Source organism: Sesamum indicum, linkage group LG3 (assembly GCF_026168435.1).
Source record: "Sesamum indicum cultivar Baizhima isolate 11 linkage group LG3, ASM2616843v1, whole genome shotgun sequence".
In the NCBI taxonomy this organism is placed as follows: domain Eukaryota; kingdom Viridiplantae; phylum Streptophyta; class Magnoliopsida; order Lamiales; family Pedaliaceae; genus Sesamum; species Sesamum indicum.
The window spans coordinates 17,491,703-17,507,856 of NC_142659.1; the positions used below are offsets into that span (position 1 = coordinate 17,491,703).

A 16,154-nucleotide genomic window follows, 5' to 3' on the forward strand; every position below is an offset into this window, starting at 1 on the left:
TATAATTATTCCTTAATATAATTAAAAATAATAAATAAATTTCAATAAATTTACATAAAATAAAATAAATATTCACTCATTCCATAAAACTCAAAACTAACCTTAAATTTATTGATAGCACCTCAACTTTAACAATACAGCACATCCTGCCCTGCTTAGTGACCTCCGGTACGAGGAAGGGATAATTCCTTGTTTCCTTGAGTAGGGGTACAACAGTAACACCGCACGCTGCCTGCTTCCGTGTCCTCATTCCACACGTATTCTTTCTCCCCTTCCTCCTCCTTTCTCTTTCTTCACCGTAGAATCCGAACCCTTCTTCACTAAGCTACTCATCATCGTACAGTGTACGTATACGTATTGGTATTCGACTACACATGTATGTATACATGTGATGCATATATATGTATACTCGTGTAGATTTACTGGCTTCAGTTGGCGCCTATTTCGATTCCTTTGAAGAAATATTGTAAAGAAAGGCAGAAGAGAACAATGGCGGTGACGAGGGACGATAGGTCGGAGATAGCTTTCTTCGACGTGGAGACGACGGTGCCGTTCCGACCCGGGCAGGGTTTTGCAATTCTGGAATTCGGAGCCGTTCTGGTCTGCCCCAGGAAGCTTGTGGAGCTGCGTAGTTACTCTACTCTGGTCCGACCCGCCGATCTCTCCCTTATCTCCTCTCTCTCTGTCCGTTGCAACGGCATTACTAAGGATGCAGTTGTTGCTGCGCCCACTTTCGCTGATATTGCTGATGTAGTTTATGACCTCCTCCACGGTAATTTCAGTTTTTCCACGCCAGTTTGTGGAGAATCGTTGGTTTTGTTGCAATTTAGTTGTTTGTTCTGTGTTTCTAGAATGGTAAATTGATTCTATTAGCTGATTTGAAAGGATGCATTATTGACTAACTTTTGTGCTTTTTACCTTTGTTATCATAATTGTCCTGAATTTGACTCTTTTTAAAAGAAAATTTTTGCGTTGATCTTTTAGGGTACACTACGTAACTGAGATGCCTTATTTTTTAAGTGAAATTCTTTTGATAATCAATGAAATTAGTGGTAATCATGGGATAGGGGCTGATGAGAATTCATCTTGTCTATAAAAGTTCAAAGGAGGACTACCCCATTCCAATTTAAGGGGCCAACGTGAAACGTTGCTTTGCGTAATGTTATGTCTCCCGTTCATCACTTTCTTGTTCCAGAGGCCATGATAGGATGAAAAATGTATAGAATGCTATTGGCATGTTTAGCTTTCTTGTGATTTTTTTTAGAAGGATTAATGTTTAATAACAGATTGTGATCAAGCTCTTTTGCAATTTTACTCTACTAATTAGAAAAGGGATCATTATATCACAGCTCACTGCAGATTTATCATTGTTGTTATTTTCAACTTTTGTTGTCTGTAATTCTTATGTTGGTCTGTTTGGTGGGCCTGGTGGCGATGGTGCAACAAATGAATTTATGTGGAAAAAATTATGCCTTAATTTGCATATACTCTGCCTTCATGAATGGGTCGGTGATTTTGTTTTGGAAATTTTTAGAGAAAGTTAGCTCTTTAAAGGTGATTTAGGATAGATTGTTTTCTTTAATCAATTGGATTTTTGGCTCGAATTTCTGTTGTATGGGTGCTTTGTTTTTCGCAGTACTAATATATCGTTATTCTTGTTTTATTCTGTGAACAGGGAGGATATGGGCCGGTCATAACATTTTGAGATTTGATTGTGCTCGCATAAGAGAGGCGTTTGCTGATATTAACAGGCCAGCTCCAGAGCCCAAAGGAACTATTGATTCGCTAGCTCTATTAACACAAAAGTTCGGAAGGAGAGCTGGTGACATGAAGGTAAACCCCTTCACACTTGTCGGAATAGTTAGGGCCCTTCAAATTATTGAAAAAAAGAACGTAACCATTTTCAAACATGTATTGGTAGTTGATTTAGTGAAAACCTTTAGTTTTTTAATGATTAAGCTTTCTAAATGGTTTCTGTTTTTTCATATTTCTAGTTGATAAAAGAGACAATAAGAAATACTATAAGCCAATATTTCCGGGAAGATCCTAAAGTTCTCTTTTTGTTTAAGATCCTGAATTTTGCTTGCGTCCTAAATGATTGAGACTTTTACACCTTATATTTCTATAATTGGTTTATGAGCGTTTTGGAATTCGGGGTATATTTTTTAAATGATAATGTTGAGGTTCTTTCCCAGATGGCAAGTCTTGCTACATATTTTGGGCTTGGCCAGCAAACACATAGGTACATGTGCTTCTCCTTATTCTGAATTTCACTTTTGAATCTAACTTATCACCTGTTACTATGGTGTTAATCTTATTTGCATCCCTCATCAACTTGGGGTGTAAATACATTGCATAAGTGCACACATATGAATATCTAGGTGCATGTGCAGATACTTGATGGATCGACGATTGGAGTTTCTTATATACTACTAATTGAAGCATTCAAATGACTTAATAAATAATCTGAGTTGGTCTTTGTTAAGAAATTGTGTCATTAAGAACATATCACTTTATATCTTCCAGGCTGGGGACTTTAACTTTCATTAACACTTGTAACATTTCCAGGAGTTTGGATGATGTTCGCATGAATATTGAAGTCCTCAAGTACTGTGCAACAGTCCTGTTTTTGGTAATTTTACAATTCTGTAGCTTTTTATCACTGATTCTGAAGTTTGGTAAAATTTAGCAAATTTTAGGTAATACTAAGCCAATTTGATGATTTATTTTCTTTATCATCTTTTTGTTAGTATCACATTTTGTTGGTGTTTTGGTGCCACATATAATAAGACATGCCTCATGATATTATGTAATATTAGCTTGTGGAGAGTCTTCTTCGAGAGGTGAAAAAGGAAATATGTAATATACTGTTTCTCTTCATGTGATACAGACAGACAGACAAAAGAAGATTATAAAGACATTTAGACAACTGACCAGAAACTTGGCCCTAATGTCTATTGCTCCTTCCGATTGAAAATTGTCTTGATACTTGCAACCTATGAAAGTAACTTGAATTAAGTCAACTTTATGCAGAGACCTTTTGTTATGCCTCAACTGTAGCTATGTGATCGTTATGAGGCTTAAAATGCTGAAATATATATTATTAGTTCAAGTTTAGCCTTGCAGACAGATTAGCAATGTCCCCATTGCCAACCCTTATTTTAAAAACTTCATGTGTTAGGTATTTTAGTGTTTCGCTAGGTTCTGGAAATATATTGGTGATATTGGTTCTTCATATTTGCTGGCAGGAATCCAGCCTTCCAGACATATTTACTGAGAACAGCTGGGTTTCTCCCAATGCTACCACAAGAAGTCGAAGTAATGGAATAAATTCCATGGAGCAGACGGGACAGAATGAAAGTACGGAATCTACAAGTGTCAAGGTTGAAACTCATCCAGTGTCGGCCCCATCAGATAACATGATGGAGGAAGATCATTCAATGCGATCACCTGTGACACCTAAAACTGGTGAAGTAAATTTGCCACTGATTGAATCCAAACCAGCAGGAGATCACCATTTTAATCTGGCAATCTTACGTGATACCGTGACCCTTGATGCTGAAATGGAAAAGGAACCTCTTCCCGGGGAGGGTATGGAAGAAGAGCAAACTGGCTCTACATCTCAAGAATGTTCAACTTCTCTAGGTTATGAGCGTTCCTACAGCTGTGGTGACTTCTTGGAGCCCGATGATATTTCAATATCTTCAATATCCGTCTCCCTTGCACCCTTTTACCGCGGAACTCAAAAAATACAAATATTGTACCAAAATTGTCCATTGCAACTTCAATGTACATGCCTGAAGGTTCGCTTTGGAATCAGCACAAAGTTTGTTGATCATGCTGGTCGGCCACGATTGAGTTTTGTGGTGGATGCATCTCCTAGTCTCTGCAGGATTCTGGACACAACTGATAGTCTTGCCAAGAGGTTGTCTGTTGATTCTGGTAGCTCATCCGAATGGCGACCTACGGTAACCAGAAAACCAGGCTACTATAACTCTCCCACTGTCCGATTGCAGTAAGTTTCCCTTTGTTTTAGTTGGTATTTATATCAGTTTTGGTTCATCATTCTGAAAGATAAAGTAGTATTTTTGTTCATTTTTGGTATTAAGTCAGTTGTGCTCTTCCTTAGATTTAGTTGGCCATAAGTTCATGGTTTCCATTGTTTGTTTTCTGGTTTCCACTATATTTTGCTCCTTAAAATTTTTTCTTATGTTTTCCCTATGTGAAACGTTCCTGGTTTGCCTATTTCCTTCCCTCTCCAACCTAGAAAAGAATGATAGTCTTGTCAGCATAATGAAGTTGAATGCAGTTGCTTTTCTTCAGTGCTGGATACTGAAATTCCGATGTTGTATTAAGAATGACGGTTCACTCTTACCGTATGTAAATGGCAGCCTACCGACTGTAGCAGACGGTGAAATCACCCGATGGGCAACAGAAATATACCACAAGGACAGTTCCGCCACACAGAGACTCGTGTTTAGTAGATTTGACATCGTCGAGCTGGATTCCTTATTCACTCCGGGTAATCTCATGGACGCCTATTTCTCCTTGGATGCCTATGATTATCAGCAGAATGCTGGCATCAGGTTAGTAGCAAAAAAACTGATTGTTATTCAAGCTGATAGATAAGTGAACCATAAGCTGATTGCTCGCCCCAAACAGATGGATCAGTTGCTCCTAAAGAGATACGTCTGATCTTTTTTAGGAAATTTGTATTTCTCGGTTGTAAAGATGGTTAGATTTAACTTTATGCTAGAAGTGACAGCAATTGTATGAATTACTTTCTTCAACAAAGTGTTGGCTTCCTCATCAATGGACTTTTGATTTGGGGTAAATTACAATGGAGTCCCTGTAATAATTATAAATATGTTGATGATATTTGAAAAATTATAAAAATCCTCTGAAATGTCTAACAAATACCCCATACAATAGCAGGGTATTTGTTAGACAGCGGCAAATCTCAAAAGAGTGTTGTAACTTATTCTAATTTACAACTAGGCCTCAGGAAGATATATTCTTGATAATTGTTTACTTGTACTGAAATAGTTGGGTTAATTGAACTTTTGATGACAATAGCACGTCGACAGCATGTATTGTTAGATAATTAGTGTCTGAAGCCAAAAAAAAACTGTTCCTTAGGTTTGCCTAAACAATCCAACCACCTCACATACCCCCACCGCACTCTTTTTCTTCCTTCATCTTCTTGGCATAATTTTCTTTCTTCTTTCTTTTCTCTCTTGTTGTTCAAGAGAAAAAGAGAATAACATAATCAAATGATGATGGGTGATAAAGAGAGCCCGAAAAAGTTAATTGTGAATAACAAGAAGAAAATAAACAGAAGAAAAAGAGGAAGAGATGAGGTGCCAGGAGGAAATTGACCCTTGAACAGACAGTAGCATACAAAGCAATAAATGAATGGGTTTCCTTGGAGCGGTCGCATAGTGGTAGTGTTGATGCATTTCTTGATGATGATAATTTTGTTACCTCCCAAAGAAAAGCTTCTGTTTGAGTTTCATTGTCACACAACATGTAGCGATGGATTCTTGTCCCCTAGTAAGTTTGTTGAGAGAGCACATCAGAAAGGAGTTAGCTTTCCTGTTTAATTTAGGATTTGGAATTGGGGAAATATGTGGAGAAAGAGGACTTAGGGTTTCTTTTATTTTTTCTCCTGAAGATTACGTTTGAGAAGTTAGCAAAAGGACCCTTCTTCTGTCTTTACCCTTTGACAAATGACACGTGACTTCTTCTATCTTTACCTTTGACTAATTGCACGTGATCAGTCACGTGCCATTGCTGTTTAAAACTAACAGTGTGAGACTAACGCTATTAAAAAGCTATGGTTTTGCAATTTAAAGTATCAGTCCCATAAAGATCGGGATCAAAAGTAAGAAGAGGTCTGTCAAATAGGACTAAAAGTGCAATTAACCTAAAGTAGTTTTTATTAATATTTGATATAATTAATTGCAAAACTCTGAAAAACAAAAAGGAAATAAAGATATTTCATTCAGAATTTCTAACAAATAATGTGAATTACAAATTTAGGGACATCGTAATGATTTTAACTATGATTCAATTATTTAGTTTGATGATTAATTTATCATTTAGCCTAAGGTACAATGGTCAAAAACTATTATTTGGTTTGATGATTAACCCGGCATATGATCGTAAACACCAAAACTGAGAAGGTCTTCATGATTTGCTAAAAAAAGGCCAACTTGCTAAATTAAATGAGTTGGATGGGGAAAAGGATTTGCCCTAATTTCCAAACTAATGGAAATTAAACTTTATAAATAGACAAATAATTTTCAACCACAAAACATAAGTTTCAAAGTCCTTCGGGACACACCCCAATGATTGAAAACCCAATATTTCATAATTGAGGTGTGAATTCAAAATTCATTAAAAGCATGTCTGAGTTTCTGTGTGGGTTAAAAAAAAAAAAAGCAAAACAAAACAAAAGTTCAAAAAAGAATAGAAAAACACATGTTAGGAGTCATTTTTGAATCTTTCTCTAAAGAGATCATAAATGATTTTGAATATAAACTTTATTTACTTGTAGGTATTGGGTTAGATATCCGTATTAATCCAGCCTAATACCCATTTACAATTGTTTTGATAGTTTAATAATAATGTCTAAAGTCCGGTATCAAGTTCTATTGTGTTATCCAATTAAAAGTTAGTATTTTTACGCATTTCCACATGTACCCATATTTTTATCTGTCAATTGTCCATATTATCCCTTATTTTCTTCAAAATTTCATTTAAAATGACTCACTGCATTAAATGCTCTGACAACTTATCTTCTAAATGACCCACTGACAAATTTATCAGAAACCAGTATATTACTTAATATTAACAAATTATCAAACAAAAAGTAAATAAGTTATTCATTCGACTAAAATCCAAATTCAATCATAAACCCTATAATCCTATATCTAGTGGCAAACAAAGCCATAGTATAATAAGAATCTCCAACTACTAAGAATGCCCAAAACTAAGACAAGTCTATCATATCTCTGCTTCCTATATTTTTTATACTAACAGTTGGGAATGTTCAATACATATATACACTTAAGAAAAGGCAATATTTATGTATTTCTCAAGAGATAAATTCATATACAAATATTTTAAAAAAAAAGAAATTAGATGTTGGTAGTTACTAATTTTTAAATAAAATCACATTTACAGACATTTGAGAAAATTAAAAAAGAAGGGCATTTTCGGACATCTACATGATGCATTCCGAGTTTAGTCTTAAATTCAAATCCTCCAAATCTCAACATCAAATCAACCCAAATTTTTTTTTGAAATAATCCGAATGACACAATTTGGAGCCCCACATGCATGTAATTGGGCCCCGAATAGATTCACCAATTCGGAGCCCCTCTGACCCTTTTAAGAGATCCTTTATGTGGACGTGGTCGCCCCTCTATCTCTAATAAACTATCTATCCTCTCTTTTCTTTTTCACTTTTCCCCAATCTCTACCCGCCACCTCATCCCAATCTCTAACATGCGCCTCCCACCCACTTCACCCCATCCCTGCCCTCCATCCCAAATATCTTTAACTCCCCAGGTGGACACGCGCATTTTAGCACTCACCACTCACCACTTGTAATTGAAAAAGCGCCATTAAAATATCAGTGCTTTCTAGGTGAATTTCACTTTTTTGCTCAACTATGTTTTATTGCATTTTGCCCCTCCAACTATAAGAATTTACAATTTGCCTTGTCAAAACTATGCCAACATAACTTTTTTATCAATTTGAACCATATAAATACTCGGAAAAAATATTAGAAATTAAGAAAATTTATCTTGAACAATAGCATACAATAAGTAATTAAATTATAATTTTTTTTTAATATAGTTGATTTTATATTTAAGAATTATTTACAATGGTTGACCGTAAAATCTATAATATAAAAAATAATATATTTGAAACCCTTGATCGACGATTGTTCAACGTACTACTTTTGCAATGTCGCTCACATAGAGAAGCTCAACGAGCCTTGCAAGAAGTACATGCTCTATCGATAGGGGCATAGTAATAGTGGTTCAGTAGGTTCGTTCTGCTCTCTACCTTTTCAAGGGGGGAGGGAGAGAAGAGAGGTCAAATGGAGTACAAGTCAAAAGATCAGGTCAAGAATCATTCGAAATTTATGTATATTTGATAAATTAATCTTATACCAATTATTATAAAAATGTTAAATATTGAATGATGTCTCATAAGAATAGTACATAAAGCAACTTTCAGAAAATAATAAAGTGGTAAAAAATATAACATAGTCAAATCTAAGTCAAAAGGACGAATACAAAAACAGAAGCGAGAATATAGGACATAATCATAAATTAATAAATCTAATATTGAGTAATTAGGAAATTTAATTACATAATTTTGCAACTTACCAAAACCTTTATTTTCAACTGAAATATCTTAATAACTTAATACACATGAATATTTATTTTCCTAAAATTATTCATAGTATTTTGCCAAAATTTTTTTTCCTTTTTTTGAAAATATATCAATATTAATAAAGCAACTTATATATTAATACAACATTCAGGATACAATAAAATAATATTTCCAAATTAACCAATTCCTCCAAATCACAAAGAAATAACACAGACAAACTACTATTAAAAGTAGGACTTAAACTCACGACTTTTTTAGTATTTTCTAAACTATTGTGAAGTGTGATAAAATTAGGAAATATATTATAGTTTCTTAATATAAGGGGTCAAAGTGGATAGTTTCTTAAGTTGAGGTGGTACAAGTGAAATATGCATATGGCAGAGGGGCAAAGTGAAATTCACACTTTTCTTGTATGCATTGTCATATATATATATATAGATATATATAGATTCAGAGCTTTTGACGACAAAGGTATACAGCATTGGAAGACTTCAGTGTCAACTCCGATAAAGCAGTTTATGTGTATACGTATAGGTGTGGAGATTCAGGCCGGTTAGGTTTGAGCTAACTTGCGCTGGATCGGTTACGTGAGGTGTTGAGAACCCTTGGATTGGGGGTATTTGCTGTTTTGCCGAACTTTTGTGCGTCAATTAATTGGCTGTTTTGGGGTGAGGAAGTGAAGAGTCGTTGATAACTTGAGCTGCTGGTGGAGCAACAGCCACGACATCACCATCGCTCCCTGTGTTTTTGGATTTTTTATCTTCTTCCCGATTCTTGCGGTAAGAAGTGAAAATTTCCAAGAATTCTGAATTTTGGTTCGAGAATCTTTTGTGGAGCTCCATGGTCTCGGAAATGGGATTTTTCAGTGCAGTTTTGGAGTTTAGAAGACGGATTGTGTGTAATTTGAACTAGAGAAGGTGTTTTTGGATACCAATATCGGTTTTGAAGATTTTCTGGGTGAAATGATGGAGTTTCTCTAGTATTGAGTTTGTCTGGGGGTTTTCGTTTGGGACCCTGATTTGTGACTGTAGTTGAGTTCGGACAGGGAGGTGATGGAGAAGAGTGAGATAGTGAAGAGTAGTGATGGGTTCATTGACCGGAGTAGAGTAAGGATATTGCTGTGCGATAATGATGAGAGAAGCTCTGAAGAGGTTTTCAAACTTTTGTGTAAATGTTCTTATCAAGGTACAATTTTATTTTTAGTTCATCATTTGGATCATAATAATTACTTGATAGATGTATTGTTTTGCTGTAGATGATTTGTTATGATATCAAGGATTATATTAGTCATCAACTCATAGGCATATTATATGGCGAATTTAGACTCATAGGTATTTGATGTTTCGAACTTGGTGTGAAACTTTATCTGTTTCGTCACGGTGGAGTTCTTTGGAACTTGTTTCATGATCTTAATTGTTAGCCAATTAGCCCCCTTCTCAATTCATGTATTGAAGTAAAGTAATACCCAAATACACATATCCGATCATTAAGAAGCACATGTTTCTTCTGATTTGGGATTCCAAGATAAATGCCCCCGTGCGGCTTGGGGTTGAAATTTTCAGGATTATTAGATATTCTGTAATAAACCATATTCAGTGGGGAGTGTGGCTTACCCTTTTAAAAACGTAATTTGTTTTAATTCCATTTGACAAAGTTATTTGATTAGAGAATGCTTTGACAAACCCACCTCGGGGTGGCTTGACTAGATCTAACAAATAAGACATGGATGCATTAAATTATATATGGTCTCATGCTATACGTAGTTTTGCTGTTTGTGTCAATTTGCTATGATGACCCTGTTTTTTGGTACAACTTGTGCTTCTCTAGCATACGTATAACAAGAAATTTCCATCTTATCAGCTGTCCTCATGCCTGCCTTCACCAACGCCAGTCTGTCACACTTTCACTCCTATTAGCAGCCCATAATCACAATATCAATGAATGAGCACCTAAAGGCATGATGGAGAAGTACCGGCACTGGTTCCAACTCTGAATTTTCCTCTGTGCACAGTTTAATTCCTTCATTAGTAACTGCTCACTAGCTCTCTTGGAATGCTTTTCCAAACCCATTATACAGGCTGAAGTGTTGGCATCATTGACCTTATACATTTCCATAATTAAGCTTAGTTCTAGCCACTGATATCAATAACCATTTACCTGCCATGTATTATGATCAGTCCCTTTCATGCTTACATCTTGTTTATGTCACCTACATATCTGTTGAATATCTGGTGGAAGGCTTACAGCTTCACTCAGCCCCCTTCTGTCAAGTATTAACAATAGCTGCTTTAGTTTCTCAAAATGGCCTCTTGATACATTTTTAATGTGCACTGGCGTCTCTTCTATCTAGCCTTGTCCAAAAGTTCCAATTACCATATGCTCCCACTTTTATCCCACTGCAGAGCATTTCAGAAATTTGCCACACTCTACCGCAGACTGGACAACAAGAAAAGTTTTTAGGTATATTTGCTCATTTATGGTTTCTGTGAAACAAGGGTACTGGTTCAATTATCAATAGGTGCTTTTCCACTCCGGAGGGGTTACAGGAGTGGCTGCATGTCCTTTTTCCTCAATTCTCCGATGTAGGCACAAAATTTTAATATTTTAAAGAGTTTGGTAGAATTTGCCTATCTTAACCATTGCCGTGAAGTAATTTAGGTGGCCTTAGAGAGAACGCAAGAAAGAAGTTAAACTCCAGCAAAATTTTTGATAAGGAGTAAGAAAGCAAGGGGCCAGATGTTACTGGAGTGTAAATTCGCAATCTTAAGTTTAGTGGTATGAACATAAGTGGTTCGAAAAAGCTTTGGACTTTGCAGTCAGATTGTTACTAGGAAGTTACTCTGATCTTGTAATCAATTACAAATAGTTTCTGCATTCAATTCATTCGTTTAACCCTCAGGATGATTTTCATGTTGAATGTAAATTGCTTTTTCTTTCCAGTTACTTCTGTAAAGTCACCAAGGCAGGTGATTGATGCGCTGAATGCTGAGGGGCCTGATATAGATATTATTCTTTCTGAGGTTGACTTACCTATGTCTAAAGGACTAAAAATGTTAAAATATATCACACGGGACAAACAGTTGCGGCGTATTCCTGTGATCAGTAAGTATAAGTTTGTTTACTCTTATATTTCTTTACAGTGTGCTTAACTTTTAGGTTAGACTGATTTGTTTGTCATTTTTTGGTTGATTTGTTTTGCTTTGCTAGTGATGTCAGCTGAAGATGAGGTCTCTATCGTTGTCAAGTGTCTGAAACTTGGTGCAGCTGACTATCTTGTGAAGCCATTACGTACCAATGAGCTGTTGAACTTGTGGACACACATGTGGAGGAGGAGGAGAATGGCACGTGCACTTTTCTTTCTTCATCTAGTTGCTTTCAACAGTCAGCAATTAGTCCTTTTTTTTATATAATTTATTATACAACAGTCTGGATGGCTTTCTTTATCCTTGGTAATATGTGAGGACGTAGGATAACTTTGAAAGCTTAACCTTAGGAGTTTAAATTTTCTTTTCAGGTATATCTTCAGGACATAAGGCCTAAAATATAATATTCTCCATTCTTTAAATGTGAACAAAAAAAGAACTTCCTGCATCTGGAACTGGAAGTCCTAGTTTAGATTGGCACTTACCATTAAATGGGCATTGAAGCAGAACTCTTTTCTATCTTTTCAGTTTTTAACCTTGAAAAACAATTAGTGGCAGTTGCATCATTGTCTTAACTTGGGGAAACTAGGAAACTAAATGCCATTCTAGAAAATGGTGCATTATCTGTAAAATTCCTAAAAGATGACACAGGAGATCTCAACCATGGACAGGAGAAAATGGTATTTTTTGGTTCGGGATACCTTGAACGGAGCTTCTTTTACTAGGTCCATTTCAAATTTTATACCTGGACAGTCATGTGCATCTAGTGAATTTTTCTTCTATATTGTATATTAGTCATAATTCTACTTTCTATTTTATTGCTTATGTTACATTTTTGTATCTGCCAATCTTATGTCGACAGCTTGGGTTAGCAGAGAAGAACATCGTAAATTATGATTTTGATCCGGTTGCATCAGACCCTAGTGATGCTAATACCAACAGCACTACTTTATTTTCGGATGACACAGATGACAAGTCTCGAAGAAATACTAACCCAGAGACATGTGCTTCAACCCATCAGGAGAACGAGGTGAGTTTGATCTTGACGACTGATATTATACACTATATCATTGGATGTGTCTTATAAAACACCATCAGCATCTACAGTGTTTCCAAAATCGTGGAGATTGATGAGATATAATTGCATCCCAGGGAGACATTAGTTAGAAAGAGTTGTGGCGCAAATGATGCAGTCATTGATTACAAATTTTCACTAATTTTGCATTGACACTTAATTTGACATCTCATCTAGGAGCATGTTTGGTTATACATTCCTTTAACTTGTGTTATAAAGAGTGATTTCTGGAAATGGAGCCATGATTTCTTAAATATGGATAGAGAATAACTAGTTAAAGTCTTCTAATAAACAAACATTCTAATGCAGCTTATAGTCTATATCATGTGTTAAAGAAGAAAAAATAGCAAATGAACTATTGATGCCCTTGGTAATTCTGACACTGAATTATATAAGCTAAAAACAAACAGGACACAAGATATGACGGTGAGTAAAATGCAAATTTAGAAATTAAACAGGATGTTTCTATTGGAGTTGAAATTTCTGTTCTGGTCTTAGTCAATTTATATAAATCAGTCATAATCAGCAAAGAAGCTGTCAAAGTGTTGCTGTCAGCATTATGCAGCAACAATTGAGGAATTGATTTACACCCAGCTGGTTTTCTTCAACTAACAGTTGTTCCAATTGCATGTGTTTTGCCCCTGCATCTTTATTTCAGACTAATGCTACCACAACTGCTGCTCCTATAGAGACTGCCACTGGGGATCCTTCAGGGTGTCAGCCTGATGTGCTGGGACTAAGTGACAGACAGAGAGGTGAATAACATATTTAATCACTTGCAGAAGACCTATAAACAATTTGCATACTTCTCAGGTTTTGCAGTCATGTGGAAGAGTGATTGGTGCCATTGGCAAATATGTTTCTGCTAACAAATAGTGTGAATATGCATCTGAAGCATAGTGTCTGCTATATGTAGGTGCATATGCATGGAAAAACATGGAGCATTTTGGTCCATTATTCGAACAGACCTTTCTTGGTGTACTTAATGCATTGGTGAATGATCTACTAGTCTAAAATAAATTTGGAAGATTAACCAAAACTTGCTCTAGTGCTTGCAGCCTTGCCTGTTTATTATTTAAGACCATCTGAGAAAGTTCTTCATCTTTTCTTTTTCCAGTTGAATCTGTTCTTCTTACAATGTGACTAGTAACAAAATTGAAGATGCTTTGTCCTTTATAGGGATATAGAAAGCATCAGGTATTTGCATCATGTCTGCAATTAGTCTACTTGAGATAAGAGGAGTTTTTGACAATGCTCCAAAATGTTACTAAAAGTAACTCTATGAGCTGTGTTTTGTACTGGAAGCAATTATTGGAGTATACTAACAAAAAAATGGAGTACCAGAATGTAAATATTTTAACCAAGTGAAAGCTCTTGAGTTTAAATCTACACTTTACTTCCTCGCTGCAGCAGTGAAGCAATGTAAATTCGTGATGGTTAAACCCATTTCACCTATATGGATTCCTCACTTAGTCGACCTAGTGTTCTTATTCATTGTTTCTCCAAATCAGCCATGTGTTTTCACTAGAAAATTAGGCTATTGAACTGCTGCTTAAAATTTCCTCCACTTTAAGCAACTTATGTTGTGGTTGATTTCTCTCTCTCTCTCTCTCACTGTTTTTTGGTAATTTTGTGTTTGGTTTTCTGTTCGGCTTCTATTTGTTAGTTTTGAATGACATGAAAGCATCAGAAACTGATCTTTTTGGATGCTTGTGGGTCCTTTTGCAGTATCGAATTAGATTGTATATGATGATAGCTATTCAGGGAATGCTGGTCAGTTTTGTAGATCCCATGTGACATATTCCTGTGTGTATTTGAAATATTGCCAGGACAAATTTCACCATTTCCAAAGAAGAGTGAGCTGAAGATTGGTGAATCTTCAGCCTTTTTCACGTATGTCAAATCAAGCATACCTAAAAGCAACAATCAAGGGAAGTCTTCTGTCCAGGAAAATGCACCTCAGAATGAGAAATTTATAGAGAATGTTAACATGGTGAGTTGTCAAGTGGGTACTGATGTTAGAGGACGAGAGAACAGGAAGTCCCTGGAAAACCATTCACAAGCTGATGACTATACGAGAAGTAACAGTGTTCCCAATTCTTTTTCTATGGAGAGGTCTTGTACTCCCCCTGTATCTCTGGATATCTCCCAACAAAGGCACTCCAAAGAGTTTTCTCATGCTCATTTACGTGTAAGAAGTGACTCTCCCAGTGATGTTGCTGGTTGCTATCCACACACTGCCTATCCTTATTACATGCCCGGAGTAATGAATCAAGTAACAATGCAATCAGCGTCTATGTATCAAAAGAACTTGCCAGATATGCTCAATCATGTTAATTCTGCTGTAATGCCTCAGTACAACCATATTCCACAATGCCCTCCACAAGTCCCCGGAATGGCATCTTATCAATATTACCCATTTGGTATATGCCTACAACCAGGTCAAATGGCTGCGCCACATCCATGGCCGTCGTATGGGAATTCCTCCAATGAGGGGAAGTTGAGTAAAGTTGATCGTAGGGAGGCAGCCTTGCTGAAGTTCAGGCAGAAGAGAAAGGAAAGATGTTTTGACAAGAAGATCAGGTATGTCAACCGGAAAAAACTCGCAGAACGTAGACCTCGTCTGAGAGGTCAGTTTGTGAGGAAGGTAAATGGCGTAAATGTGGATCTTAATGGGCAACCAGCTTCAGCAGATGACGATGAGGAAGATGAGGAAGAGTATGATGAGGAATATCAATCTAACATGGACTTTTCACCCGATGATGATGCCTCACTATGCCAACAATGAACTGCTAACTTACAAAGGTACGCACATTTGTTGTTTCCTTTTCCTTTTGCTATCATATGTTCTGAGCTGATTGTGTTTTGAACTTCTTTGTTATCTGCTGTCAGCAAATAGCATGTGGATTTGTCACTCAGGAGTCAGGAAGTTGGTGAATATTGCAGGCAAGGAGTTGGTTTCACATATTAATCTGAGATTGCCTATATGTGACGTTGTGACCATACGAAGGAATCGCCCTACATGATTTCAAGATGATTCATCGGACCAGATGGAGCTCTCCGAAGAGATTGTCGCCTATGCCCGGCAGGGAGATATGTTCCTGATTTCTGTTAATTCTCTTAGCTCTCATCTCGTATTTTTAACTTCACATGTTTTCAAAGGAAAAGATAACATTGACCGGGTGGTTTCACTGTCTAAAACACATTAATGAAACCACAGTGACTGGGTGTACTATTTGCGCTGTAACTAAAATTATGATCTGACTGCCCATAACTGGTGCATGATATGGAACAATTCCAAAGTATTAAGTCATGTTCTATTCACAAAGATTTCTGTCTTTGCCTAGATCTAAGCGACGTCGTTTTTTGATAATAATGGCCGCTTGATGAGTTATGCTTTAATTTAACCGTTCATGATTTTCTAGTCAAGTGGCCTACATACCACTAAGCTAATGAACAGCTGTAGGTAAGATGAATGTTAACTTTGTTATCATGAGCAGTCAACAAGAGAATGACAAGGATGC

At 36.4% G+C, this 16,154-nt stretch overlaps 2 protein-coding genes across 3 annotated transcripts; both read left to right on the forward strand.

Moving 5' to 3' along the window:
- Positions 1–253: 253 nt before the first annotated feature.
- LOC105157945 (protein NEN1) lies at positions 254–4,835 on the forward strand. Its single transcript, XM_011074491.3, has 6 exons — positions 254–772; positions 1,676–1,833; positions 2,196–2,242; positions 2,569–2,632; positions 3,249–4,015; positions 4,392–4,835. The coding sequence occupies exons 1-6, from the start codon at positions 490–492 to the stop codon at positions 4,627–4,629; spliced, it is 1,557 nt and encodes a 518-aa protein (XP_011072793.2). The 5' UTR covers positions 254–489; the 3' UTR covers positions 4,630–4,835.
- Positions 4,836–8,858: 4,023 nt separating this feature from the next.
- On the forward strand, positions 8,859–15,958 carry LOC105157946 (two-component response regulator-like APRR1). Of its 2 annotated transcripts, XM_011074493.3 has the most exons (8): positions 9,456–9,597; positions 10,273–10,872; positions 11,353–11,514; positions 11,620–11,753; positions 12,418–12,585; positions 13,289–13,385; positions 14,460–15,435; positions 15,523–15,958. In XM_011074493.3, the coding sequence occupies exons 3-7, from the start codon at positions 11,445–11,447 to the stop codon at positions 15,416–15,418; spliced, it is 1,428 nt and encodes a 475-aa protein (XP_011072795.2). In that variant the 5' UTR covers positions 9,456–9,597; positions 10,273–10,872; positions 11,353–11,444; the 3' UTR covers positions 15,419–15,435; positions 15,523–15,958. The 2 variants fall into 2 exon arrangements, with proteins under 2 accessions (XP_011072794.2, XP_011072795.2); XM_011074492.3 differs by lacking the exon at positions 10,273–10,872 and having other exon boundaries at positions 8,859–9,597.
- Positions 15,959–16,154: the final 196 nt, after the last annotated feature.

Excerpts from the sequence above, each read along its gene's own strand:
- LOC105157945 (XM_011074491.3), top strand. The coding sequence starts at position 490 with ATGGCGGTGACGAGGGACGATAGGTCGGAGATAGCTTTCTTCGACGTG. Across the intron at positions 2,243-2,568 it reads CTTGGCCAGCAAACACATAG|GAGTTTGGATGATGTTCGCA; the intron begins GTACATGTGCTT and ends TAACATTTCCAG. Across the intron at positions 2,633-3,248 it reads GTGCAACAGTCCTGTTTTTG|GAATCCAGCCTTCCAGACAT; the intron begins GTAATTTTACAA and ends ATTTGCTGGCAG.
- LOC105157946 (XM_011074492.3), top strand. The coding sequence starts at position 9,465 with ATGGAGAAGAGTGAGATAGTGAAGAGTAGTGATGGGTTCATTGACCGG. Across the intron at positions 12,586-13,288 it reads CAACCCATCAGGAGAACGAG|ACTAATGCTACCACAACTGC; the intron begins GTGAGTTTGATC and ends TCTTTATTTCAG. Across the intron at positions 13,386-14,459 it reads ACTAAGTGACAGACAGAGAG|GACAAATTTCACCATTTCCA; the intron begins GTGAATAACATA and ends AAATATTGCCAG.